Consider the following 26,516-nt stretch of genomic DNA (forward strand, 5'->3'; position numbering starts at 1 on the left):
GGACGACCCTGACGCGCTGAAGCCCGCGTGGCCGCCCCACCGCGCCACCGCCGTCTGCGCGGAGGCTGGGCCTCCCCCTGCGCCAGCCGCTGCCACCATCTCGACTCCGACGGCTGCGGCAGTGGGTGTAGCCACCGCGCTTGCCAATCAGGAAGTCAGGGCCGGCTCCGGACGCGCCCCTCTGTGACGTCACTCAGCCAGCCCCGGATGCCCCGCCCAGTGGCCTTGCCTGGGAAATGCGACGGGGTACCAGTGGGTGCTGGCCCTCAAAGGGTGAAAATAACTCCCATGTGAATTGCGCGCATTATAACTGCTCTAAGAAACGCAGCCAGGACATTTTGAAATGTATTTATTCAATCACTCCTCTTCCAGCCATTTATCCGTCTGTCTGTATGTATGTCTATCGACTCAGCCAAAGTAATTGGGCGCCTCCTGTGTGCCGGGCGCTGTACTGGGCTCTGGCTATAAAGAAAGATGAACCCTCTGCTTGTCCTCAGGGAGCTCATAATCTAGGGTGGAAGCCTGATGGTAACAAATGCTCATGACATCGTTTTTATTGCAGTCATGATTAATTCTGGGACGGCGAGATACAGGCTGCTACAATAACCAGGTGTCTAATTTGGATTGGGGCTCAGGTCCCTGGAGAAGTTACATCGAGCCGACTCCTGAAGCAACAAGTGTTCCAGGCAGAGGGAAGAGCTTGTGCAAAGGCAATGAGGCTAGCAGGCTGGAAAATAAGGGAAAGGAAACGGAGTGAGATGAAGCTCTGGAGGTTTAAGGGAGCGAATTATTTAAGACGTTGGAGGCCATAGTAAGGAAATAGAATTTTCTTCTAAGTGCTATGGGCAGTCACTGGATACTTAGTGTTTTAAAATCTCCCTACCTCTGTGTGGAGAATAGACAGGAGTGGACATGGGAGTAAGAGTGGACACAGGGACACCTAGGAGGTGCCCTCCAGCATGGAAGGTAGTAAGCTAGATGAGAGGGAGGCTACCATTGGTGGGACATGAACAGACTCAATAAATAATTAGGAGATACAATCCTCAGGCAGGTGGGTTGATGGATTGAAAATGGGGGTGGGTGAGGCAGAGGGTGTTAAGATTAAGTCATTTATTCATTGAACAATTATTTATTGAGCCCCTCTGGATGCCAGGCACTGTTCTACAGAGGCAGACTCTGGGTTCGAATCCTTGTCCTGTCACTTGCTAGCTGCTTGCCTTAGGGAACTTATTTAACCTCTCTGTACCTTGATCTCTTCATCTGTAAAATGCAGGTCCTAAGGACACCTGAGAGAATTATTGCAACGATGAAAAGAGTTAATATATGTAAACCTTTGGACTTGGGTGTTTGGAGTTGGGCTCTGAGCTGAGGACTTGGACTTGGGTACTTGGGGTTGGGTACTTGGGCCTACTAGTTCTTGGAGTCACCAAGTCTCTATGTCTTTACTGGCTTTATACAGAAAATTAAAAGGGTGACATGCTAGAGCAAGCTGTTCCCACACCGTGAGTGAGACACAGGTATCAGTACAATTTTAAGCTCTCAGGTGATTCCGAGGGGCAGACAAGTTGGCAATTACTGTGGTAGAGAGAAACAAGGAGGCAATTTTAAAGTAGGTGGTCAGGGAGGGCTTCTCTGAGGAAGTGACATTTGAGTGAAAACCAAAGAGTGCAGAAGGAGCCATCATTGAAAAGTTAGGGGGAAAGGCCTTTGGGAAGGTGTCTGGCCTAGGCACCTGCATGCCTGGAGGTGCCTTTGACCCAAGTGTGAAAGATTGAAGGAGAAATGGGCTTAGTTTGGTGGATTCCAAGGATGAGTGATCATGGCTGAGTGAAGACCCCCACCCCTTCTGCAGATCAGAACCTGGAGCAGCTAAACCACGCTGTGCCCTGGTAGCTGTGGGTGCTGGGAGGCAAGCTCTACTGGTTCCTCAAGAATTTGTGGTCAGGCTGAGGCAGGCGGATCACCTAAAGTCAGGAGTTCAAGACCAGCCTGGCCAACATGGCAAAACCCCGTCGCTACTAAACATACAAAAATTATCCAGGCATGGTGGCGCATACCCAGCTACTCAGGAGGCTGAGGCGGAAGACTCACTTCAACCCGGGAGGTGGAGGTTGCAGTGAGCCGAGATCACGCCATTGCACCATTGCACTCCAGCCTGGGTGACAGTGAGACTCCATCTAAAAAACAAACAAACAAAAAAACAAAATAAAAACAACAAAAAAAACTAGCTGGATGTGGTGGTCCATGCCTGTGGTCCCAATTGGGAGGCTAAGGTGGGAGGATCACTTGAGCCCAGGAGGTCAAGGCTGCAGTGAGCCATGATTGCACCACTGCACTCCAGCCTGGGTGACAGAGCAACACCCTGTCTCAAAAAAAAAAAAAAAAAAATTTCTCCCGTGGGGCCACGCCATTTGTTCACACAGATAATGAACCACTGGGCCCCTGCCAGCTTCTGACTTGGCACTGGATGTTTCTCTGGGAACTGGTGCTTGGAGTGGGGAAATGGGAGCTGGATATTTGAGGCCAAGTACTTGGGGCTGGACTTCTGGGGCTGGGTTCTGAGACCGGAGACTGGGACTTGGATACTGGGGGGTAGGTGCTTGGACTTGCTTTTTGGAATAACCAAGGCTCCATTTCTTTACTAGCCTCTACAAATGAGCCTGTCCCCTAACCTGACTATCCTTTCTGTGGCTTCACGGCACAGAACTTCACAGTTGTGACCTTACCTTGTCTCAGCTGTCTGTTCCATGGAGACCCAGAAGGAGGGAAAGAGAAGTCTGTTGTGGGCCTCTTCAAGGGGCCTTCCTGGGACCGCTTTTCCTCCCGCTAAGCCAGGAAGCTCATGCTCCCTCATCTTCCACCCCTCCCCCAGCCATCTGCTTAAAGGAAGTGGCTCCTCTGTTCTTCACAGGAAGCCACAGGCCTCCCCTGCCTCAGCAGCCTCCAGCTACTGTTGCCCCAGGCCCTCGGCTGGCCCAGACCCCCTTTCCAGGCAGAATCTAGTGATGCCTCATTCCCAGCAACCCCCTCTGCTGCCCAGCCAAGAAGTGCGTGTGGCGTGCTCCTCTAGTTAACTTTCATCCTTGTGACTTGGGTCTGGGAGCGCAGGCAGTGAGCCTGGAGGTGAGACCTGACTGCAGAGAATCCTGAGTGCTGTGCTCGGGAGTTTGGAGATGCCCAAATTGTAGGACTGAGGACTTGGAGAAGAGAGGAGGAGGTGGGCTCTGGAAGGATTCTCTGATGGACCACTCGTGAGCTTCAGGAGCTCCTGCTGCTGAGCAGGGACAAGGTCTACTCATTTCCGTCTCTAGCTAACCTTGGTGGGGCCTGCCCCAGGGAGGGCTGTTGGTAATTGTGGAGCTGCTCAAGGCTGATGAGGGCTGATGGATTCCAAGATAGGACTGTACTGCCACCTGGTGGTCAGATAAGCACATAGCACCATGAAATTTTGAGTGCCCCTACCGGGAGAATGGTGATTCAAGGGTATGGGGGTCCTGAAAGGCTCTTAAAGAACAAGGAAATCCCTAGATTAAAATATTTTATTTAAGAGCAAGACACTCCTAACTTGAGCACTTGAGCAAGACATTCTAGGTCTGGACGAGAGTCCAACTCCTTCCCTTCTCCATTTTACAAAGTGGGAAACAGGTCCATAGGAAAGTGATGCGATCAGAGGGCCTCTACATTGGCAGTCAGAGATGGGATCTATTTTTGGATTCTTTTTTTTTTTTTTTGAGACGGAGTCTCGCTCTGTTGCCCAGGCTGGAGTACAATGGGGTGATCTTGGCTCACTGCAACCTCCACCTCCTGAGTTCAAGTGATTCTCCTGCCTCAGCCTCCCAAGTAACTGGGACTACAGGCATGCACCACCACGCCCGGCTAATTTTTCTATTTTTAGTAGAGACGGGGTAGAGACAAACCCTGCTAGTTTCTAGTTACCCTCATTTGTGACCAAACATGGGCATCGCCCCACACTGTCACCCACTTTAGTCACCAAAGTTGGCACTACAGAGTGGCTTTTGGCTGCTTCCAAAAATAAAATTCATCCTCAGAAAGCCAGGATCTGACAGGGCTGAGGGGACTCAGAAGCATGTGCTTCAGGCTCAGCAGATGTTTTAGAGGAGGAAGCTCTGGAGACCATGATATCTAACACCCTCACCCTAGTTTCGAAATCAAGGAAGAAGGCCAGGCGCGGTGGCTCATGCCTGTAATCCCTGCACTTTGGAGGTCGAGGTGGGCAGATCACTTGAGGTCAGGAGTTCGAGACCAGCCTGGCTAACATGGTGAAACCTTGTCTCTACTAAAAATACAAAAATTAGCAGGGCATGGTGGCGCACACCTATAATCCTAGCTACTTGAGAGGCTGAGGCACAAGAATTGCTTGAACCCAGGAGGTGGAGGTTGTAGTGAGCCAAGATCGCACCACTGCACTCCAGCCTGGGCAACAGAGCAAGATTCTTTGTCTCAAACAACAAAAAAAAAACAAGGGGCCGGGCGCGGTGGCTCAAGCCTGTAATCCCAGCACTTTGGCCGAGACGGGCGAATCACAAGGTCAGGAGATCGAGACCATCCTGGCTAACCCGGTGAAACCCCGTCTCTACTAAAAAGTACAAAAAACCAGCCGGGCGAGGTGGCGGGCGCCTGTAGTCCCAGCTACTCGGGAGGCTGAGGCAGGAGAATGGCGTAAACCCGGGAGGCGGAGCTTGTAGTGAGCTGAGATCTGGCCACTGCACTCCAACCTGGGCAACAGAGCGAGACTCCGTCTCAAAAAAAAAAAAAAAAAAAAAAAAAAACAAGGAAACTGTACTTAACTTGTCTGAGGTGACTCAGTCCTGGAGCTGGGCTGGGACTCAGCCATGTATCTCTCTGAAGGTTGCTGCCAGGGAGGCATCTAAAAGTGTATTGAGGCCAGGCGCTGTGGCTCATGCCTCTATTCCCAGCACTTTGGGAGTGATCCTCAGGTGGATCACCTGAGGTCAGGAGTTCAAAACCAACCTGGCCAACGTGGCGAAACCCCTTCTCCACTAAAACTACAAAAATTAGCTGAAGGTGGTGGCAGGTGCCTGTAATCCCAGCTACTTGGGAGGCTGAGGCAGGAGAATCGCTTAAACCTGGGAGGCAGAGGCTGCAGTGAGCCAAGATCACGCCACTGCACTCCAGCCTGTGCAACAGAGTGAGACTCCGCCTCAAGAAAAATTTTAATTACTTAAAAGTGCATTGAGCATCTCTGGACTTGTGATAGTGAATTCTGGTGTGTGTCCACCCTTCTGCCACAGGCTTTGTAGATGGGATGATTGTGGTCCCTGAAAGCTGGCAAGGGTGAGGGTAGGTGAAAGGAGATAGGGGTGGGAGGTGGTGACAGGGAAGGAAAAGGTGGGGTCCTCAGTGCACCATAAGCCCCAAGTAGGTAGGAACTGGGTTCCATCCACGGTGGTGTCCTTAGCCCCCGCCATCACTTGCAGAATGAAGGCAAGGAGTTATCCCGCACAGGCCGGTCCCAAGGGATCCTGGGGAAGGTGGAATCTCCCTATAAAGAACTGGTCATTTCCAGTGTCATTCAGCCTGAGGCCTGCTGAGGCCTCAGATCTAAACTTTCGGGGCAGAGCTGTCCATCTCTCTGGCCTTGATGCTGTCCAAGGGAATAAGTGGAGGGGGCTTCTTCTAAGGGCAGAGACCCTAATTTGGTGCCAACTTTGGAAGAAACGAAGAATATGGTCTGTGAGCCCCAGAGAGTAAACCCTGACTCCAAAGTCATATGATCTAATTCCTGGTTGTCACTTGGCTGTTTCCTCTTTGTTTTAGGCAAGTCCTTAATCAATCATAACTGATATTTACGGAATGCTTCCTATGTGTTTGGGTTGTCCTTTCCTTCCTATTCAGAAGGGCTATGAACTCCATATGCAAACTGTTCTCCCTATCCCCAGAGTCCTATGAGGAAACGGGGGCCTTGCCGAGCCCTTGAAAAGCTGCTGTTACACCCTTTCCTCAGAGCAAGGGGCTGAGTTTATTCTCCATCTGAGGGTGATCACTAGCACTTCTTGAGAGAATAGAGACCTAGCTTCTCCATCTCTGCCTAATCAGAGAAGTACCTGGAAGCTTCTCTCAGTGAGAAGAAACTGAGTTCTGCCTCCCCAAGCACCCTGTGGAATCGAGTCTGTCCATTTAAACAGGAGGCCCTGCTAGGCAGGAGTCCAGAGAAGGGGATGTCTGAACTGAGTCTGGAAGGATAGAAAGGAGTTTTTCAGGCACATGAGCTCTGAAGACATTCTGGGTAGAGAGACCAACATTTGCTAAGGCCCAGAAACAAAATCAACTGGTTGTGTGCCAGGAGCTGTGGTTGACTCGAAGGGAAAATGGGAATGGGGGTGTGTGGATGGCACAGGCCAGAGCCAGATTGTTTGCAAACATGATTGACAGCAGGACAAAGTGTTTTCTGGAAGAAGTTTATTCTGTTTTCTTATCTAGGTTGTTGGGGACAGTGATAGAGAAAGTTCTGGATACTGGGCATGGTCGGCACATGCTTGTAATCCTGCTTGGGAGGTTGAGACAGGAGGATCACTTGAGGCTAGGAGCTGGAGGCTATAGGGCACTGTGATCGCATCTGTGAATAGCCACTGCACTCTAGCCTGGACAACATAGTGAGAACCCATCTCAAAAAAAAAAAAAAAAAAAAAAGGCAAAAGTTCTAGATCCTAACTGGAAGAGTTAGGCTAAGAAGGAAGAAGAGGTTCTGGATGCTGCGGGCTACTCTTCATCCTCCTCACTATCGAGATACTTGTGGGTGGCGTAGCCCAGCAGGGCACCTATTTTACCCATGGCGATGCTGCTGCCGCCAGCCCCTGTAAAGCAAACACAGATGAGTCAGTGGGGCCCAAGCGCCAGGCCCGGGAATCCAGATGTCTGGAAACCATTGGTTGAGTCCAGCTCCTCATTTCTAGATGGAGAAACAGAGGCCCTGAGAGGGGATGGCACTACCACAAAGTGAGTCCCATTTTTACCTTGCCTTGACATCCCACATCACAGATGTGTTTCTGTGATGAAAAAGGCAAAAATAATGGCTCCTTCACTGGATGTCTGCCATGGAAATGCCATGTTATTAATCATGCCAACAGCCACCTTCATGGAGCCCTGTGTGGGTGTGGGGGGTTCACAAGCTGGGGATCATTTCATCTTGTCACAGCTACGTGGCATGTGAGAGGACAACTATTTTATAGCCCAGAGATGTCCCTGGGCTCGCCCACACTCTTCCCCTCCCATTGCAGGGGTGTGGCCCCCTCTGAGCAGGACTCTCTTATTTTGGGCTGGTTCTTTGGGCTTTTGCCATTCAGAATTGAGAGAAGAGAAAATGCAAGGTTCAGAAAGGCAGAGAGGGAAGTTTGTCGGGGGCAGGTTTTCTCCAGGATTTTGGAGGCCTCAGAGCGAGAGAGAGTGGTGGGGGTAGGGTGGGGAGACAGGACAGAGAGGGAAGTGAGGCCATTTTTTATGAGTCACTCTGGGCCGGCACAGTGGCTCATGCTTGCAATCTCCCACTTTGGGAGGCTAAAGTGGGAGGATTGCTTGACCCCAGGAATTCAAGACCACCCTGGGTAACACAATGAGACCCTGTCTCTAAAAAAAAAAAAAATCTGGCGTGGTGGCGGTATGCGCCTGTAGTCCCAGCTACTTGGGAGTCTGAGGCAGGAGGATAGCTTGCACCCGGGAGTTCCAGGCTGCTGTGAACTGTGATCATGTACTGCATTCCAACCTGGCTGTGTGAGACCTTGTTTTGACCTTTATCTATGATAAGTAGATCAATAGACTGATCAATCGATAGATAGAAGAGTCACTGTGAGCTCTATCTGTTCCCTCCATGGTGTTCAAAAAGTGCAAGTCAAGACCACGTTTGGTGTGAGATTGATTTGAGTTACTCTACCACATTTCTTTGCTACTGTGGTCTCTGAGATTGAGCAGATTCAAAATAAAATTAAACTGAGGATGATCACCCCAACGCACCGCTGAGAGAACTGAGGCTTGTTGTGATTTGGCCAAAGCATCAGTGAGGCACCCAGCCTTTGAGACTGAGAATGGGGTTTCTGGCATCATACTGACTGGGTCAGAATCTAGGCTCTGGTCTAAACTAGCAGGGAGACTTGAGTAAATTACTTAATTCCTGGCCGGGCACAGTGACTCACACCTGTAATCCCAGCACTTTGGGACTCCGAGATGGGCGGATCAGCTGAGGTCAGGAGTTTGAGGCCAGCCTGGCCAACATGGTGAAAGTCCATCTCTACTAAAAATACAAAAATTAGCCTGGCGTGGTGGCGTGTGCCTGTTATTCCAGCTACTCAGGAGGCTGTGGTAGGAAAATCGCTTGAACTCGGGAGGCGGAGGTTGTAGTGAGCGAGATCACACCACTGCACTTCAGCCTGCCTTGGTGACACAGCCAGACTCCGTCTCAAAATAAATAAATAATCACTTAATTCCTGGTAAACTACTTAATTGCTTGAGTAAATTACTTAATTCCTGAGTGCTTCAGTTTCCCCATATGTATGATGAAAATAATAATATTAAAGAACGTTCTACCAGGGCCCAGGCCCCGCACTCACCAACGCTCTGCAGCGTGGCCACTAGCCCCCCGGCGGGGACGCCGCCCCCATTCATGATCGCAGACCAGCTCATCAGCGAGGCAGCCACCGAGTTGGCCGCGATGCCGGCGCCGGTGAAGCCCAGCGCAGGCAGCCCGGCGACCGCGAGTCCTGGAGGAACAGGAGCGGGTGAGGGAGCGCCCTCGGCAGAGGCCCGCCCCACCTGCCCGAGATTCTCCCCCTCCAGACCCACCTCCTCCGATGGCCATGAAGGTCAGGGCCTTCCAGAACCCGGAGCCGCTGTCCGAGCTCTCCGAGCACTCTTTCTTGCCTGCAGGAGAGCAGACAAAGCGTAGTGGGGGTGTTGGGGTGGAATGCAGGGGTCCCCTGCTCTGTGTCTGATGCTCAGGACCACTCCTGGAGGCGGGGGCCACCGCTCTCCTACTCAGAGAGCCTCACAGAGCGGAAGGGACTTTTCCCTGGGCGCCGAGCCTGGCACAGAACTAGCATTGAATAAATTTCGGTAGGATGGAGGAATGAACAGAGTAGTGGGATTTGAATCTGGGACTCTGGCGACACCAACCCTGCACTGTCCGTTGAAATGAACCCTGCCAGGGTCTCTACAGAAGCACGCCAGAATCTCTACACTCGGGATCCTGAAACTCTCTCCCTTATCCCACCCTCCTCCCATCCCCCAGCACCCTTATTTGCCTCCTTACTTGTCCCCTTACCTGCACCCTTTTCTGTTCCCTTACCTGCACCCTTACCAGCAACCTTACCCGCATCCTTACCGGCATCCTTACCTGCACCCTTACCGGCACCCTTACCGGCATCCTTACCTGCACCCTTACCGGCATCCTCAGCTGCATCCTTACCGGCATCCTCAGCTGCATCCTTACCGGCACCCTCACCTGCATCCTTACCGGCACCCTTACCTGCATCCTTACCTGCACCCTTACCTGCACCCTTACCCACATTCTCACCTGCCTCCACCCCGCTGCAAGTGAAGAGCAGCAGGTAGCACAAGAAAAGCGATACCGCCTTCTGCCGCATGGTGGCGCCGCGCGCAGGCTCCGTCACTAGACCTGCGAATAGGCGAGAGGGAGATGGTCACCGGAGCATTTTTGGAGCTCATCAGCTCCGTTGTTTTCCCTTCCAATTCCGACTGAATCAGTAAAAAGCAGCGAGGTGCGGTGAACGGAATCCAGGATCCCTCTCAGGAGCCTCGGGAATCCGTTTCCTCTCCGCATCAGTGGCAGAGATGTCCCTGCCCCAACCGGTGGGTGTGCGGATTCGCACGGTGTTTTCCGCAGATGTCAATATCATGACTGTGGTTGTTCTTGGCCTTGTACCCAAGTGACCTTGGGCAGGATACCAGGGTACTTTGCTTCTCTGGGCTTCAGTTTATTTATTTCTAAAATTAGGGTATTAATAGAGTCTATTTCAGAGGGTACTTGTGAATTTAGTAACTGTTCCACGCTGTATCCCCGGCACTTTGAACAGTGCCTGACGCATAGAATTTGCTTAAAAAAATTTTTTTTTAAGATAAACTCATTCTTACAATACATTGAATATCTACAGGCACCAAACATTGGCCTCACATCGATTTAATTTTTTTCAGAAAGAAAGTACGGAAGGGTGTGTGGAAAAAGAAACTCAGTTTCCCTCACTGTACAGGAGGCTTCTGACAGCAGATGTGTGGAGGTTTCTCCCCACCAGCAAGCAAGCAATCAGTCCTCTGGTGAACACCAGCTGAGGGTCCCCAAATTCAATTCTGACACCACTATGGGTAGATAGTGGCCGATCGCACATGTTGAGGGTTCAGTCCCCCAGACTGCCCATTGAAAGCCCTAGGTTGTTTTACCTGTGCTTCTGACTGACTATAGATTGGGGTTCCCACAATTCCCTTCTGCAGTTTTATTAATTTGCTAGAGCAGCTCACAGAACTCAGGGAAACACTTTGCTTACATTTACTGGTTTCTTTCTATAAAAAAAAATTGATCTTGTGTTGTTTTGAGACAGGGTCTCACTCTGTTGCTCAGGCGGGTGTGCCACGGCCCCATCTCAGCTCACTGCGACCTTCGCCTCCCAGGCTCAAGTGATCCTCCCACTTCAGCCTCCAGAGTAGCTGGGACTACAAGTATGCACCACCGCACCCAGCTTTTTTTTTTTTTTTTTTTTGAGACAGGGTTTCACCATGTTGCCTGGTCTTGAACTCCTGAGCTCAAGCAATCTGCCTGTCTCAGCCTCCTAAAGTGTTGGGATTACAGGCGTCAGCCACCACACCCAGCCACATTTACTGATTCCTTATGGATATTACAAATGCTCCAGATGAAGAGATGCACGGGGCAAGGTATGGGAGAAAGGGCATGGAGTTTCCATTCCTCTCCAGAAGCACCACCCACTGGGAGACTCTTTGTATTCCGCTATCTGGAAGCTCGTCAAACCCTGTCCTTTTGTGTTTTTGTGGAGGCTTCATTACATAGGCACGACTGATTAAATCATTGCCCATTGGTAATCAGCTTTACCTTCAGCCCCTCTCCCCTCCCCAGAGGAAATGCCAGCCATCACTCAACTTATTAGACAGTTAACACTCAAAAGATATTTATCACTTTGAAGATTCCAAGGATTTTAGGAGTTGTATGCCAGCAACTGGGGGATGAAAAAATATATTTTACAATATCACAAGGGATAAAGGTCACACAGCAAATTGTGTAACATGGGTATACATTCAAGACTGTCAAAATTCAGAACCTATGCTCTTTCCTTTATACCACAAAACTGGAAAATGTGTATGCCCTCAGACTCACCTCTAACGCGACCTTTGTCAGCTCAATGCCATTTCCTTAAATTAAAAAGAAAAACAAGAAACTCCTCTCAAGTATTGAGTACTTAGCACTTTATGGCATGCAGTCCACTTGTATCTATAATCATACCATGAAGTCGGTACCATTGTTATCAACCACATGTTATAGGTAAGGAACTGAAGCTCAGAGAGGTTAAGTAATATTCCCAAGGCTGCCTAGCCAGGTCATGGAAAAGTCAGGGTTTAAACCCACAATTGGCTAATACCCAAAGCCCACTTTTTTTTTTTTTTTTTTTTTTTTGAGACAGAGTCTCGTTCTGTCACCCAGGCTGGAGTGCAGTGGCGTGATCTCAGATCACTGCAACCTCTGCCTCACAGGTTCAAGGGATTCTCCTGCCTCAACCTCCCGAGTAGCTGGGATTACAGCCATGTGCCAGCATGCCCGGCAAATTTTTGTATTTTTAGTAGCGACGGGGTTTCACCATGTTGGCCAGGCTGGTCTCAAACTCCTGATCTCGTGATCTTCCCACCTTGGCCTCCCCAAAGTGCTGGGATTACAGGTGTGAGCCACCGTGCCCGCCCCGGCCCCAAAGCCCACATTATTAACAACCATTCCAGATGGCTTCATCTATCCTCAAAGATGAACTCACTGTCACATTGGATCCTATAATAAAGGGGCTTCTAAAATCATCCAGTCCTTTGAGCAGGTAAGGCAACTTAACCTTCCTTTTACAGAGGAAGCAATTAAGGTTCCAAGAGGTGACAGGGCTAAGGCCACAGATCGCTGATATTGCACCTGTAACCTGGGTCTCATGCCTCTTGGGGTTTTGTATCCAGTCTCCCTAAAATCTCCAACCCATCCTCTTAGACAAGTCCCATCCCAGGGCACTAAAAGGGACCCAGGGATGCTGCTCCCTGGAGAAGGGGCCTCCTGGCTCTCAGAACATGAGATTTACAGGCAGGCAGGCAGCCTGGCAGAGGGTGGCAGCTTGATGCCCACACTTCATAGCTCCTGAGTTTACCTTGGAGGACAGAAGAGAAGCAATCTTCAGCCCGGAGCCTGCTGATAGATGGGCACCGCGGCGAGTAAACGGTTCTCCGGCTGAAGGCTGGCTTTTTATCATCACTTGCGGATCCTCCCACGTCTCACCCCAGGCAGCCAATCCCTGCCGGAATTTCTATTTCTGCACTCTGCAGTTTCCTTTTCCCCTCTCTCCCAGCCCCTGCGCTCTGCAGTTTCATTTTCCCCTGTCTCCCAGCTCCGCCCAGCAGAAGCATTTGTGTGCTGCCTGCTGGCAGAAAAATACACTTCAAGCTGAGGACTTTTGGAGCCCCTAAGGGTATTCAAAGCATGTCACACTATGGTGACAGCTACGGCCATACTGGGCTTAGTGAAGCCTGATCACCAGCTCCCCCTGGGGCACACAGGTCTTTCACCCTTCAATCCAACTAATAAACAACACCTACCATTTATTGAGCACTTGCTGCATGCCAGGATCTGTGCAAAGTGCTCTATTTACATGATCTTTTTCCAATCCCACAGTAGTCATGTGACACACCATATGCTGTTTATAATCCCCCAGAACTTTAGAAATTAAGTCACTTTGTTCCATTGTCTCTCAGGCTGGCTGCTTCTGCGGCATGGGCATATGGTAAGACCAGTGAACCCTGTGTTCGTGTGGCCATCATGATACATCTTGAGTTTCAAGATGGGTCCTCTGGCCCTAGGTAATGAACTGAGCATTCTTTAAAGCCTTTGGCTGGTGATGCTTGAAGCACTATAGGTCAGAAATGCAACCTCCATTTGGAAAACATAGAAATTCCGGTAAGGATGAATCATTGCCTTCTCCCAAGTGGAAGGGGTCTGAAATAATTGACCTGCCACCAGATGGCTGGCTATTCTCATTGAGCAAGTTTGCCATATTGCTACCTGCTGCTGGAAGATTGGCTATATTTTGGCAATTGCCAGATCAGTTTTTGTGAGAGGGAGCCCAAGTTGTTGGACTCATTTCTAACCCCCATCCTTGTCTTGCAATAGACACTCATAGGTCCATTGCAAGGCAATAGTGGGGCTAAGTTGAGAGGCTGGCTGACGTCCACGGGATGGGACATCCTGCCCATCGGGCTGTAAAGCCTCCTCTGCAGCAGGTGATCTCTGGTCGGCATTAACATGAGACACAGAGATCCACGTGCTTTATGTCCATTCAGAGTTCATTCTTATGCCCCAACCCACACCTGCTTATTCCCAATCTTCCAATCTTGTTCCATCCATGCCTTTGACCGACCAGCCAAGACATTGGCCACTTATTAGGAATTGGTGTATGCCTGTACCTCAGTCCATCTCTCTCTCTCTCTCTCTGCATACAGAGGGAACAACACGGTATACTGCTCCTAGTTCTGCCCCCTGGGAGGATTCACTATTATTCAGGGCCACCCCCAACTGGAGCTGTAATAGAGTGGTCCATTTCCAGCTGGTACCAAAATATTATACTGACTTATCTGTGAATTGGGTTCGACTTCTTTCCTCCATTATCTGTTGGTTGCTGGGAACACTCCATGAGGCCATATATGTGGGTCAAGGAGAAAACCCAGAGAGACAGAGTTGGGTGCCACAGGACTCTGAGCTCCCCGTTTATTTAATTTACTCATGCCTTTTAGACCCCTTTTGCTCAGCCTTAAATATACCATTTCCATCATATATTTTTTGTTTTGTTTTGTTCTTTGTTTTTTGTTGTTATTGTTTTTGTTTTTGACACAGTCTTGCACTGTCCCCCAGGCTGGAGTGCAGTGGTGTGATCTCGTCTTACTGCAACCTCTGCCTTCCGGGTTCAAGCGATTCTCCTGCCTCAGCCTCCCGAGTAGCTGGGATTACAGGCACGCACCACCATGCCCAGCTAATTTTTTTTGTATTTTTAGTAGAGATGGGGTTTTGCCATGTTGTCCAGGCTGGTCTTGAACTCCTGACCTCAGGTGATCCGCCCACCTCTGCCTCCCAAAGTACTGGGATTACAGGTGTGAGCCGCTGTGCCCAGCCTCTTTGTTGTTTTGTTGGTTTGTTTGTTCGTTTGTTAGAGACAGGGTATGATTGTATCACTCTGTTGCCCGGGCTGGAGTGCAGTGGTACAATCATAGCTTACTGCAGCCTTGACTTCCTAGGCTTAAGAAATCATCCCACTTCACCCTCCCAAGTATCTGGGACCACAGGCATGTGCCACCACACTCAGCTAATTTTTATATTTCTTTTAGAGATGGAGGTCTCACTACATTGCCCATGCTGGTCTCCAACTCCTGGTTCCAAGTGGTCCTTCTGCCTCGGGGTCTTAAAGTGCTGGGATTACAGGCATGAGCCAATGTGCCCGGCTTCCATCACATGTGGAATTGCTGCTCTACCTTTCTGATAATACCCAACTTAAGATGTATAGCTACCTGGCATCCAGTGGTGAGATGCATAGTCACTACTGGGGCTCAGTGGCACATCAGGGCCTGTTTTCCCAAAGGGACCACAGTAACCATAGCCTTACTCCAGAATCCTAAGAATCCTAACTGCAATTCTCCTGTGTGGACTTTCAGAGACTCTCTACAGAATCCTATTTTTTTTTCCTCCCTACAGAATCATTATCCGTCTTTACACAGATACATCCAGCAACGCTGCATCTTTGGATCATATAATCAGAGGTGGCAGCATAGCTTGTTTTGTGGCCTGAACCTGCCACACAGTTAAAAGGAAAGAAAAAACCAAAACGACCTAATGTGCCTTTTTTTTTTTTTTTTTCTTTTTGAGACGGAGTCTCACTCTGTCACCCAGGCTGGAGTGAAGTGGTGCGATCTCGGCTCACTGCAAGCTCTGCCTCCTGGTTTCACGGCATTCTCCTGCCTCAGCCTCCTGAGTAGCTGGGACTGCAGGCACCCACCACCATGTCCAGCTAATTTTTTGTGTTTTTAGTAGAGATGGGGTTTCACTGTGTCAACCAGGATGGTCTTGATCTCCTGACCTCATGATCCACCCACCTCGGCCTCCCAAAATGTTGGGATTACAGGTGTGAGTCACCACGCCTGGCCCGCTTTTTCTATTCTCTTACTCAACGCAACAATCACCACAGACCAGATGTGTGGGTGGGGTTTTTTCCCCACACCCCAAGCAGCAGACACCAGCTGGGTGTCCTCTGATTCAATTATTATTATTATTATTATTATTATTATTATTTGAGATGGAATTTCACTCTTGTTGCCCAGGCTGGAGTGCAGTGGTACTATCTCGGCTCACCACAACCTCCACCTCCCCGGTTCAAGCGGTTCTCCTGACTCAGCCTCCTGAGTAGCTGGGATTACAGGCTTGCACCACCACACCTGGCTAATTTTGTATTTTTAGTAGAGACGGAGTTTCTCCATGTTTGTCAGGCTGGTCTCAAACTCCCAACTTCAAGTGATCCACCCAAAGTGCTGGGATTACAGGTGGAAGCCACCTCGCCCAGCCTCAATTCTTTTTTTTTTTAATTATTAAAATAAAAATATGGAATGCTTCATGAATTTGCACGTCATCCTTGCACAGGGGCCATGCTAATCTTCTCTGTATTGTTCCAATTTTAGTATATGACGAAGTGAGCACTTTTTTCTTTTCTTCAGACAGGGTCTCACTGTGTCACCAAGGTTGGCTCAATCACAGCTCACTGCAGTCTCGACCTCCTGGGTTCAAGCAATCCTCCTGCCTCAGCCTCCCGAGTAGCTGGGACTATAGGGGTGCACCGTCATGCCTGGCTAATTTTTGTATTTTTTGTAAAGATGGGGTTTTGCCATGTTGGCCAGGCTAGTCTCAAATTCCTAGGCTCAAGGAATCTGCCTGCCTCAGCCTCCCAAAGTGCTGGTATTACAGGCATGGGCCACTGTGCCCAGCCTCCAATTCAATTCCGACACTGTCTACTTGCAGAGAGCATCGATCCTACAGGTTGAGGGACTCCTCAACACTGACCCTCAAAGGCACAAATCAGGGCTCCTGGAACTTCCGACTGGTTGCAAGTTGGGATTCCCATAACCCCTTCTTTGGGTTCGATTAATTTGCTAGAGAAGCTCCTAAAGCACAGGGAAACACAGTTAGCAGTTTACCATACAGGAAATTACAAAGGCTACATGAAGAGATGTGTTGGGTGAGGTATGGGGGAATGGGCACAGCGTCCTCTAGGAACATCCATGTGTTCAGCAATTGGGAAGCTCTCAGAACCCTGTCTTTTTTTTTTTTTTTTATGGAGGCTTCATTACATAAGAATGATTGATTAAACCATTGGCCACTGGAGATCAACTTAACTTTCAGTCCTTCTCCCCTTCAGTGGGTGGAGCTGAAAGTTCCAACCCTTTAACCCTGCCTTGGTCTTCCCAGTGACCAGCCCTATCCTCAAGCTACCTAGGGACTGCTAGCCATCAGTCAATCATTAGTATACAAAGCATGGTGGCATACACCTATAGCCCAAGCTGTTCAAGAGGCTGAGGTGGGAAGATTACTTGAGCCTAGAAATTCAAGTCCAGCTTGGGCAACACAGTGAGATTCCATCTCTAAAAAATAAACAAATACGAAATCATTAGTATACAAAAGGCATCACTTTGGAGACACCAAGGATTTTAGGAATTGTATGCCAGGAAATGAGGTGTGGGGGAATGGGCACAGCGTCCTTCAGGAACATCCATGTGTTCAGCTATTGGGAAACTCTTGGAACCCTGTCTTTTTGGTTTTTTTTTTTTTTTGAGACGGAGTCTCGCTATGTCGCCCAGGCTGGAGTGCAGTGGCCGGATCTCAGCTCACTGCAAGCTCCGCCTCCCGGGTTCACGCCATTCTCCGGCCTCAGCCTCCCGAGTAGCTGGGACTACAGGCGCCCGCCACCTCGCCCGGCTAGTTTTTTGTATTTCTTAATAGAGACGGGGTTTCACCCTGTTAGCCAGGATGGTCTCGATCTCCTGACCTCGTGATCCGCCCGTCTCGGCCTCCCAAAGTGCTGGGATTACAGGCTTGAGCCACCGCGCCCGGCCATCTTTTTGGTTTTTTATGGAGGCTTCATTACTTATTTCAAATATCTATTTCACAATATCACGGTCCACCTCTGGTTTTCAAACACCACCCCCCCCCCTTTTTTTTTTTTTTGAGATGTGGTTCTGTCGCCCAGGCTGGAGTGCAGTGGCATGATCTTGGCTCACTGAAGCTCCACCTCCCAGGTTCAAGTGATCCTCCTGCCTCAGCCTCCCAAGTAGCTGGGATTACAAGCATGTGCCACCATGCCTGGCTAATTTTTGTATTTTTGGTAGAGACAGGGTTTCACCATGTTGGCCAGGCTGGTCTTGAACTCCTGACCTCAAGTGATCCACCTGTCTCAGCCTCCCAAAGTGCTGGGATTACAGGCATGAGCCACTGCACCAGGCCTTCAAACCTAAATTTCTTTGTTCTTTTCTTTTTAATTTTAATTTAGGTTCTGGGATACACGTGCAAAGTGTGCAGGTCTGTTACATAGGTATACGTGTACCATGGTGGTTTGCTGCACCTATTAACCCATCCTCTAAAAACCTGAATTTCTTACATCAAAAGTACATACAACTCCCCAGCTACTTGGGAGGCTAAGGCAGGAGGATTGCTTGAACTGGGAGGTGGAGGTTGCAGTGAGCCGAGATTGCACCATTGCATTCCATGCACTCCAAGACAGAGCAAGACCCTGTCTAAAAAAAAAAAAAGGACATACAATTCAGAAGATACTGCCATAATTAACCAAGCATGGTTGTGCCCACCTGCAGTCCCGGCTACTCAGGAGGCTGAAATGGGAGGATCGCTTGAGCCTGGGAGGTCGAGGCTACAGTGAGCTGTGATTGTACCTCTGCACTCCAACCTGGGTGACAGAGCAAGACCCTGTCTCAAAAAAAAAAAAAAAAAGGAATTAAAATGAAATAATAATAATGGGCAGAGAGATATCCTCCTCAAAGTAATAGTTTGATAGAGAAGTGGAGTGGGTAATTGAAACATTTCTTGTCTAACATAGGGGGAGATGAAAGCATGAAAGACTGGCTTGCATGTTGCGCACACAACACAAGTGGAGACTAAAGGAGTGCCCCCGCTAGATTTTCCTCATTGTTTCCAATAGACCAGGAAAAAAGGGAGTGAGGAGGATGCTGTTATGATTATTCAATTCTTGTCAAGGGAGGAATACACTGGTACAATGGCCATAACTGTTTTTCTTTCTTCCCCAAATCACGTCAAAAACTTTTTTTTTTCCCTCCTCTACCTGATGTAGTCCTAGGATCAGGGCTGCAGCTACGATATCACAGTCCCCACTTGTAGTATCCCTTATAATAAACTGGTAAATATAAGTGTTTCCCTGAGTTCTGGAAAGCGCTGGCAGCAGGGATGATTCCTAAGCAAAAAACTAGAACTACCTTTTTAAACTTTATGTCACAATTCCTAAAGGCCTGATGGAGGTGGGTTGTGCAAAATTGGAGTTAACAATGAATGCAGCCGTACTGCCTGGTGGTAAAAATCGCCCGCAAGTTCTACACTTTTGCTATCTTATCCTATTCGAATTGGAGTGAACTAAGGAAGAGTACTTACTAGACTAGTATTGCTGGCTGCAATGTAGACCAGCACAGTGGCAATCCTAATGTCCCTTCCAAAGGTAAACTCTTTGGATATTAATGGAGAGAAGGAGGAATAGTAGCTGAGGGTAAAGAAATTAATAAATGGACTATGAATTGAGGGAAACCCAATATTACATTATCACCTCAAAAGAGTCTCAGAGCAAGAGATGACTTTGTCTGTGGTCAGTTATCCCAGACGTCGGAAAGGGTGATATATATTTGCTGAGATCACTCCTGCTTTTGGAACCTGACAAGATTGAGTGGAAGCCTGAAAACCTGAATGATGTCACCGTGGGAGACATTCATATAATATGATGGATGGGACTAACTATTAATGATTGAATAGGATTTTAATAAAGTGGCAGTATCTTTTTTGCAGGGGCAGGGGACAGGGTCTTGCTCTGTCACCTAGGCTGGAGTTCAGTGGTGTGATCACAGCTCACTGTAGCCTCAACCTCTCAGGCTCAAGTGATCCTCCCACCTCAGCCTCCCAAGTAGCTGGGACTATAGGTGGGCACCACCATTCTCAGCTAACTATGGCAATATCTTTTGAGTTGTATGTCTTTTTTTTTTTTTTTTTAAGACAAGGTCTCACTTTGTTGCCCAGGCTGCAGTGCAGTGGCATAATCTCGGTTTAGTACAATCTCCACCTCCCAGTTCAAGTGATTCTCCTGCCTCAGCCTCCCGAGTAGCTGGGATTACAGACCCGTGCCACTGTGCCTGGCTCATTTTTGTATTTTTAGTAGAAATGGGGTTTCACCATGTTGGCCAGGCTGATCTCAAACTCCTGACCTCAGGTTATCTGCCTCCTAAAGTGCTGGGATTACAGGCGTGAGCCATCACGCTCAGCTGAAACTCCCATTTTTAAAGCCATCAGATCTCATAAGAGCCATTTACTGTCACAAGAACTGCAGGGGAAAGACCTGCCCCCATGATTCAGTCATCTCCCACTAGGTCCCTCCCGCAACATGTGGGAATTATGGGAGCTACAACTTGAGATTTGGGTGGGGACACAGAGCCAAACAATATCATTCAACTCCAGCCCCTCCCAAATCTCATATCTTTACATTTCAAAACCAATCATGCCTTCCCAACAGTCCCCCAAAGTCTCAACTCATTTCAGCATTAACTCAAAAGTCCACAGTCCAAAGTTTCATCCTAGACAAGGCAAGTCCCTTCCACCTATGAGCCTGTAAAATCAAAAGCAAATTAGTTAATTCCTAGATACAATGGGAGTACAGGCATTGGGTAAATACAGCCATTCCAAATGGCTGGTTATTTCCATTTTGTATTGGCCAAAACAAAGGGGCTACAGGCCCCATGCAACTCCAAAATCCAGTGGGGGCAGTCAAATCTTAAAGCTCCAAAATGATCTCCTGTGACTCCATGTCTCACATACAGGTCACACTGATGTAAGAGCTAGGTTCCCCATAGTCTTGTGCAGCTCCACTCATGTGGTTTTGCAGGGTACAGTCTGCCTCACGGCTGCTTTCATGGGCTGGTGTTGAGTGTATGTGGTTTTTCCAGGTGCGCGGTGCAAGCTGTCAGTGGATCTACAATTCTGGGGTCTGGAGGATGGTGGTCCTCTTCTCACAGCTCCATTAGGCGGTGCCCCAGTAGGGACTCTGTGTGGGGGCTCTGACCGCACATTTGCCTTCCGCACTGCCCTAGCAGAGATTCTCCATGAGGGCCCTGCTCCTGCAGCAAACTTCTGCCTGGGCATCTAGGCATTTCCATACATATTCTGAAATCTAAGCAGAGGTTCCCAAATCTCAATTCTTGACTTCTGCACGCTTGCAGGTTCAACACCACATGGAAGTTGCCAAGGCTTGAGGCTTGCACCCTCTGAAGCCACAGCTGGAGTGGCTGGGACACAGGACACCAAGTCCCTAGGCTGCACACAGCATGGGGACCCTGGGCCCAGCCCATGAAACCACTATTTCCTCATAGGCCTCCAGGCCTGTGATGGGAGGGGCTGCCACAAATGTCTCTGACATGACCTGGAGACATTTTTCCCATTGTCTTGGTGATTAGCATTTGGCTCCTTGTTACTTACACAAATTTCTGCAGTCAGCTTGAATTTCTCCTCAGAAAATGGGATTTTCTTTTCATTTATTTGTTTATTTATTTTGAGACGGAATTTACTTTTGCTGTCCAGGCTGGAGTGCAATGGCATGATCTCAGCTCCCCACAACCTCTGCCTCCTGAGTTCAAGCAATTCTCCTGACTCAGCCTCCCGAGTAGCTGGGATTACAGGCATGCACCACCATGCCTGGCTAATTTTGTATTTTTAGTAGAGTTGGGGTTTCTCTGTGTTGGTCAAGCTAGTCTTGGACTCCCTACCTCAGGTGATCTACTCACCTTGGCCTCCCAAAGTGCTGGGATTACAGGCATGAGTCACTGTGCCCAGCCTGGATTTTCTTTTCTATTGCATTGTCAGATTGCAAATTTTCCAAACTTTAATGCATTCCTCAAATTTGGTTTACAGCATTTCCCTTTTGAAACTGAATACCTTTAACAGAACCCAAGTCACCTCAAAAAATGGGATTTTTCTTTTCTATTGCGTTGTCAGGCTGCAAATATTTCAAACTTTAATGCACCCCTTAAATTTTTTTACAGTGTTTCCCTTTTGAAACTGAATGCCTTTAACAGCACCCAAGTCACCTGTTGAATGCTTTGCTGCTTAGAAATTTCTTCCACCAGATACCCTAAATCATCTCTCTCAAGTTTAAAGTTTCACAAATCTCTAAGGCAGGGGCAAAATGCCACCAGTCTCTTTAATATAACAAAAGTCACCTTTACTCCAGTTCCCAACAAGTTCCTTATCTCCATTTGAGACCACGTCAGCCTGGACCTTATTGTTCATATCACTATCAGCATTTTAGTCAAAGCCATTCAACAAGTCTCTAGGAAGTTCCAAACTTTCCCACATTTTCTTGTCTTCTTCTGAACCCTCCATACTGTTCCAACCTCTGCCTGTTACCCAGTTCCAAAGTAGCTTCCACATTTTTGGGTATCTTTTCAGCAATACCCCACTCCTGGTACCAATTTACTGTATTAGTCCATTTTCATGCTGCTGATAAAGACATACTGAAGACCAGGCAATTTACAAAAGAAAGAGGTTTAATGGACTTACAGTTCTGCATGGCTGGGGAGGCCTCACAATCATGGTGGAAGGCAAGGAGAACCAAGTCACATCTTACATGGATGGTGCAGGCAAAGAGAGAGCTTGTGTAGAGAAACTCCCATTTTTGAAACCATCAGATCTCGTGAGACCCATTCACTATCATGAGGCCAGCACAGGAAAGACCTGTCCCCATGATTCAATCATCTCACACTAGGTCCCTACCGCAACATGTGGGAATTATGGGAGCTACAAGATGAGATTTGAGTGGGGACACAGAGCCAAACCATATCACCTAGCTAATTAATTTTTTTATTTTTTGTAGAGACAGGGTCTCGCTTTGTTTCCCAGGCTAATCTCAAACTCCTGGCCTCAAGCAGTCCTCCCACCTTAGCCTTCCAAAGTGCTGGGATTACATGTGTGAGCCACCATGCCTGGCCTTACATTTTTCATACAAGATTGGTGCATAGGTACAGCAATTTGATTGGTTTATGCATTGTTTCTTTTTGGGAAGGGTGCATTGAAAATTTTTTACAGAGGGTGTAATAGTCATGGGTTTTCTGTTATCTGGTCTAAGCAAAGCAGGACAACAACGGGGAAGTTAATCTACAAAAAGGGTCATTCATTAAGAAGGGGTGTGGTTTTTATCCCTGACATCATGTAATTTTCTCTAGTCATTGTACAGAATATGACAAATAACAAAGCTAGTTAATCTATAATCTGAGAAACAGAAGTAGTAACCATATGTGACTCAGATTAAGGGAGGAGACTACCCCTCATACTGTCTTATGCTCAATTTCTGCCTCCAAAGAAAGAAGAAGTTAAAACTAAAAGGCAGAAATGAAATCCAGAGGCAGACAGCCCAGTGCTGTGCCCTGGGCCTGGTTAAAGATCGACCCCTGACCTAAACGGTTATGTTATCTACAGATTCCAGACATTGTATGGAAAAGCACTGTGAAAATCCCTGTCCTGTTCTGTTCCATTCTGATTACCGGTGCATGCAGCCCCCAGTCACGTACCCTGTGCTTGCTCAATCCATCACAGCCCTCTCATATGGACCCCCTTAGAGTTGTAAGCCTTTAAAAGGGACTGGAATTGCTCACTTGGGGAGCTCGGTTTTTGGAGATGTGAGTCTTACTGAAGCTCCCGGCAAATAAAGCCCTTCCTTCTTTAACTTGGTGTCTGAGGGATTTTGTCTGCAGCTTGTCCTGCTACTAGATCACAGTCACATCTCTCTCAAAGCTTAAGGTGTCTGTGGGGTTCCAACAAGGTTTACATTTTATTTATTTTCACACTTCTTTGATCAACAGAGCAGCCTTCCAAACAGGATGTTGTCCATTCACCTTGGAACTGCCATCCACAAACCAAGCTGTTTGCTGGCCAGTTGAGAGCCGTTATGGCACACTGTAGAAGCCAGCAGCTCCTCACGCAAACCAGTCCTAGCAGAAAAGGGGCTCCTTTCTTGTATCTCCTCCTGGCAATCCCCAGGTAGCATGCTCCTGTATAAGCCATTTCCATTTTATTATGGAACTCTTCTGGACACTGTTGTCCCTATTTGAGTGTTTCTGTGGCATCACCTGAGATGGCATTTCAGGTGTCAAGGTCAGTCACACGGGTAGCTTCAGTTGATGTCCCATAACAAGTTAGTAAGTGCCCCTTAGGTGGAAATTGTCTAGTCCAAAATCTCAGTAGTCTTTGCTTGCAGGTGCTCACAGGCTTTTCTCTTCTTCTTCTTCTTTTTTTTTTTTTTTGAGACAGAGCCTTGCTGTGTTGCCCAGGCTAGAGTGCAGTGGCACCATCTCTGCTCACTGCAACCTCTGCCTCGGGCTCAAGCAATTCTCCTGCCTCAGCCTCCCGAGTAGCTGGAATTACAAGCACCCACCACCACACCTGGCTAATTTTTGAATTTTTAGTAGAGATGGGGTTTTCCCCATGTTGGCCAGGCTGGTTTTGAACTCCTGACCTCAAATGATCCTCCTACCTTGTCCTCCCAAATTGCTGGGATTACAGGCGTGAGCCACCATGCCCAGCAACTCACAGGCTTTTGTCATAGCCCCAGCTAGTGCTCCGCAAAGAGCTATCAAATGGAGAATTTGTCCCTCTCAGCACTCCAGCTTCTACTCTACAATGTGGGCTTGGGTTTCCATTTAGCATGTCCAACTAAAATTGCCAGAAGGGCGGATTTATGTGCCTTCTGTTTTACAGTTCTAGGTAGTGGGAACAACCCTGTCATATACAATGCCTCTTTCCATAAAACATTTAGGTAAAGGAGACACAAGCACTTTATGTAAAGGCTTTAGGGAAAGCGTGTTTAGACATTCACACTTTCAGAATCCTATTGACCAGGTACGTTTTTTATGTCCCGGGAGCTTCTCTTCTCCACCCATCCCCAGACCATTTTATTCTCTCTTGGGCAGTAAGTGTTTAGGTCCCTAGCCAGAGGCCAGGCCAGGAGACTCTGGCCTATCTGTCAATCTTACCTTGATTAACCAGTCTGACCATCACCCCAGGCAATTCCAGGTGGGGTTTCTCATTGTAAATCTTTACCTTCCTGCTTTTAAAATTCCTCCAAACTGGAGGAAGTAGAGCAAACTGGTTTTGGGCCTTTAATGTTGAGGACTATCGGAGACTCTCTTTGGTCCACCCAACCTTCAACATGTATTATGACATTTATTTTGGCCAGGTGCAGTGGCTCATGACTGTAATCTCAGCTCTTTGGGAGGCCGAGGCTGGCGGATCACCTGAAGTCAGGAGCTCAAGACCAGCCTGGCCAACATGCCAAAACCCCATCTCTACTAAAAATACAAAATTTAGCCGGGCGTGGTGGCAGGTACTTGTAATCCCAGCTGCTCGGGAGGCTGAGGCAGGAGAATTGCTTGAACCCAGGAGGCAGAGGTTACAGTGAGCCAAGATCGTGCCACTGCACTCCAGCCTGGGTGACGGAGCGAGACTAAAAAAAAAAAAAAAAAAAAAAAAAAGACATTTGTTTTCACTGCATTAATTTCCTTTTTTAAAACCTCATTAATTTTTATTTTACTTATACCATTTCTTAATAACCATCTAAGGATTTCCATCCTACTTGGATGAGTCTCATGACTCTCCCCTTTCTTTTTCCTCTTAGTTTCACCCTTATCAGTGTTCTCTTCTTTCCCTCCCTCTCCTTTTTCATTCCTTCTCCCTCCTTTCTTCTCCTTCCTTCCTTCCTTCCTTCCTTCCTTCCTTCCTTCCTTCCTTCCTTCCTTCCTTCCTTCCTTCCTTCCTTCCTTCCTTCCTTCCTTTGCTTCCTTGCTTGCTGGGGGACCTGTTTGTTTATTTACAACAGCATTTTAGGAAAGGGGCAAACATGGCTCTCTCCTTCAACAAACCCCTGCTTTGGTGCCCAAGGAGACAGGGCTGAGGTAGCCCCTGCCTCCCTGCCTGGCCCATGGCTCTGTGGAGCCCTGCACCCTCGGGAGGATAAGGTAGCTCCCCAATGCTGTTAATTCCAAAGCTGTTATTTGCAAGGGATAGAAGGACCTTCTTTCAACACCCAGCATGTGGGTCAATTTTGGGGGAAGCTGGAGAGGACCATGGCCAGATGGTGCCTTGACCTCCACATGTCTAGTACCCACCAATGGGATCTCCTCCCCAGGGGCTCTGAAATCCTGAAAAGAAAACCAAATGCACTGAATGAGGGTCTTACACTTCCCTTCACAAGAGCCACGACACCCCGGCAGCCCTGGTGTGGGCCGCATAGGTGCAGCGCTGGTGCTGAGGAGGGGCTGGGACTCACCCTCCCCGCCTGCCATCTGCCCTTTCTATTTTGGCAAACAACAACAAAACCCTGGAAGCTTCAATAAAATGAAGTAAACTTTAGGGAACAGAAAAAGCAAAACAGCAGGCTGTGCCCAAAGCCCTCTCTCTGTCGTCCCCCTCTCCGAGTCCTCCTGATGAGCTGCTGCTGGTGGCACCCGCATGGCCACAGCACAGGTTTTCCTCACAGAGCCACTGGCCCAGCTGACGGTGACTCTCCCAAGCTCCCTTCATCAGCCACTCTGGCTTCCACGCTGGGAAGGTAGGATGGGTGCAGTTGGGGGAGGCACCCAGGTATTTACAGAGACAGGAGAGAGTGGCACACAGGCAGCATCACCGAGGAGGCCCCACGCACATGCTCAATTCCGGCCAGCGCATGGACAGACGCCCCGCCTAGGGGACACAACAGCACAGCCCATGTAGCCCAAGGCACCCCCAGAGGTGGCAGCTGAGCAAGGATGAGGACCCCAGGGTGGAAATTCCTGGATTTGGAGCTGGGCAAGTTTCTGTCCCCATGGACCGGGCAGCTTTAAGAACCAGGGGAGCTGAGGGCAGGAGGCCCAGGGAGGCTTGGTCAGCTGTCAGGAGCAGCCCAGACCCCATCCCTAGAATGACAGAGGAGGAGGAGGAG

At 48.6% G+C, this 26,516-nt stretch overlaps 1 protein-coding gene, 1 long non-coding RNA gene and 1 pseudogene across 5 annotated transcripts; all 3 read right to left on the reverse strand.

The window, feature by feature from the left end:
- Positions 1-334: 334 nt before the first annotated feature.
- LOC112612351 lies at positions 335-2,772 on the reverse strand. Its single transcript, XR_003116847.1, has 2 exons — positions 2,727-2,772; positions 335-727 (listed from the first exon to the last, which is right to left on the reverse strand). It is a non-coding gene; the product is annotated as an uncharacterized LOC112612351 (long non-coding RNA).
- Positions 2,773-6,424: 3,652 nt separating this feature from the next.
- IFI6 (interferon alpha inducible protein 6) lies at positions 6,425-12,483 on the reverse strand. 4 transcript variants are annotated; one of them, XM_025357310.1, is made up of 5 exons: positions 12,390-12,483; positions 9,545-9,646; positions 8,815-8,892; positions 8,583-8,732; positions 6,425-6,836 (listed from the first exon to the last, which is right to left on the reverse strand). In XM_025357310.1, the coding sequence occupies exons 2-5, from the start codon at positions 9,612-9,614 to the stop codon at positions 6,742-6,744; spliced, it is 393 nt and encodes a 130-aa protein (XP_025213095.1). In that variant the 5' UTR covers positions 9,615-9,646; positions 12,390-12,483; the 3' UTR covers positions 6,425-6,741. The 4 variants fall into 4 exon arrangements, with proteins under 4 accessions (XP_025213095.1, XP_025213077.1, XP_025213087.1 ...); XM_025357292.1 differs by having other exon boundaries at positions 9,521-9,646; XM_025357302.1 differs by having other exon boundaries at positions 9,533-9,646; positions 12,390-12,474.
- A 3,388-nt stretch (positions 12,484-15,871) lies between these two features.
- Positions 15,872-15,971, reverse strand: LOC112615271 (annotated as a pseudogene).
- Between the last annotated feature and the right edge of the window lie 10,545 nt (positions 15,972-26,516).

The sequence above is a fragment of the Theropithecus gelada genome, chromosome 1, assembly GCF_003255815.1.
Source record: "Theropithecus gelada isolate Dixy chromosome 1, Tgel_1.0, whole genome shotgun sequence".
NCBI lineage: Eukaryota > Metazoa > Chordata > Mammalia > Primates > Cercopithecidae > Theropithecus > Theropithecus gelada.

Coding starts and splice junctions, on each gene's coding strand:
- IFI6 (XM_025357283.1), bottom strand. CDS start 9,696: ATGAGCTCCAAAAATGCTCCGGTGACCATCTCCCTCTCGCCTATTCGC. Junction 8,893..9,544: donor TTGCAGCGGGGTGGAGGCAG/GTGAGAATGTGG, acceptor GCTCTCCTGCAG/GCAAGAAAGAGTGCTCGGAG. Junction 8,733..8,814: donor CTTCATGGCCATCGGAGGAG/GTGGGTCTGGAG, acceptor CTGTTCCTCCAG/GACTCGCGGTCGCCGGGCTG.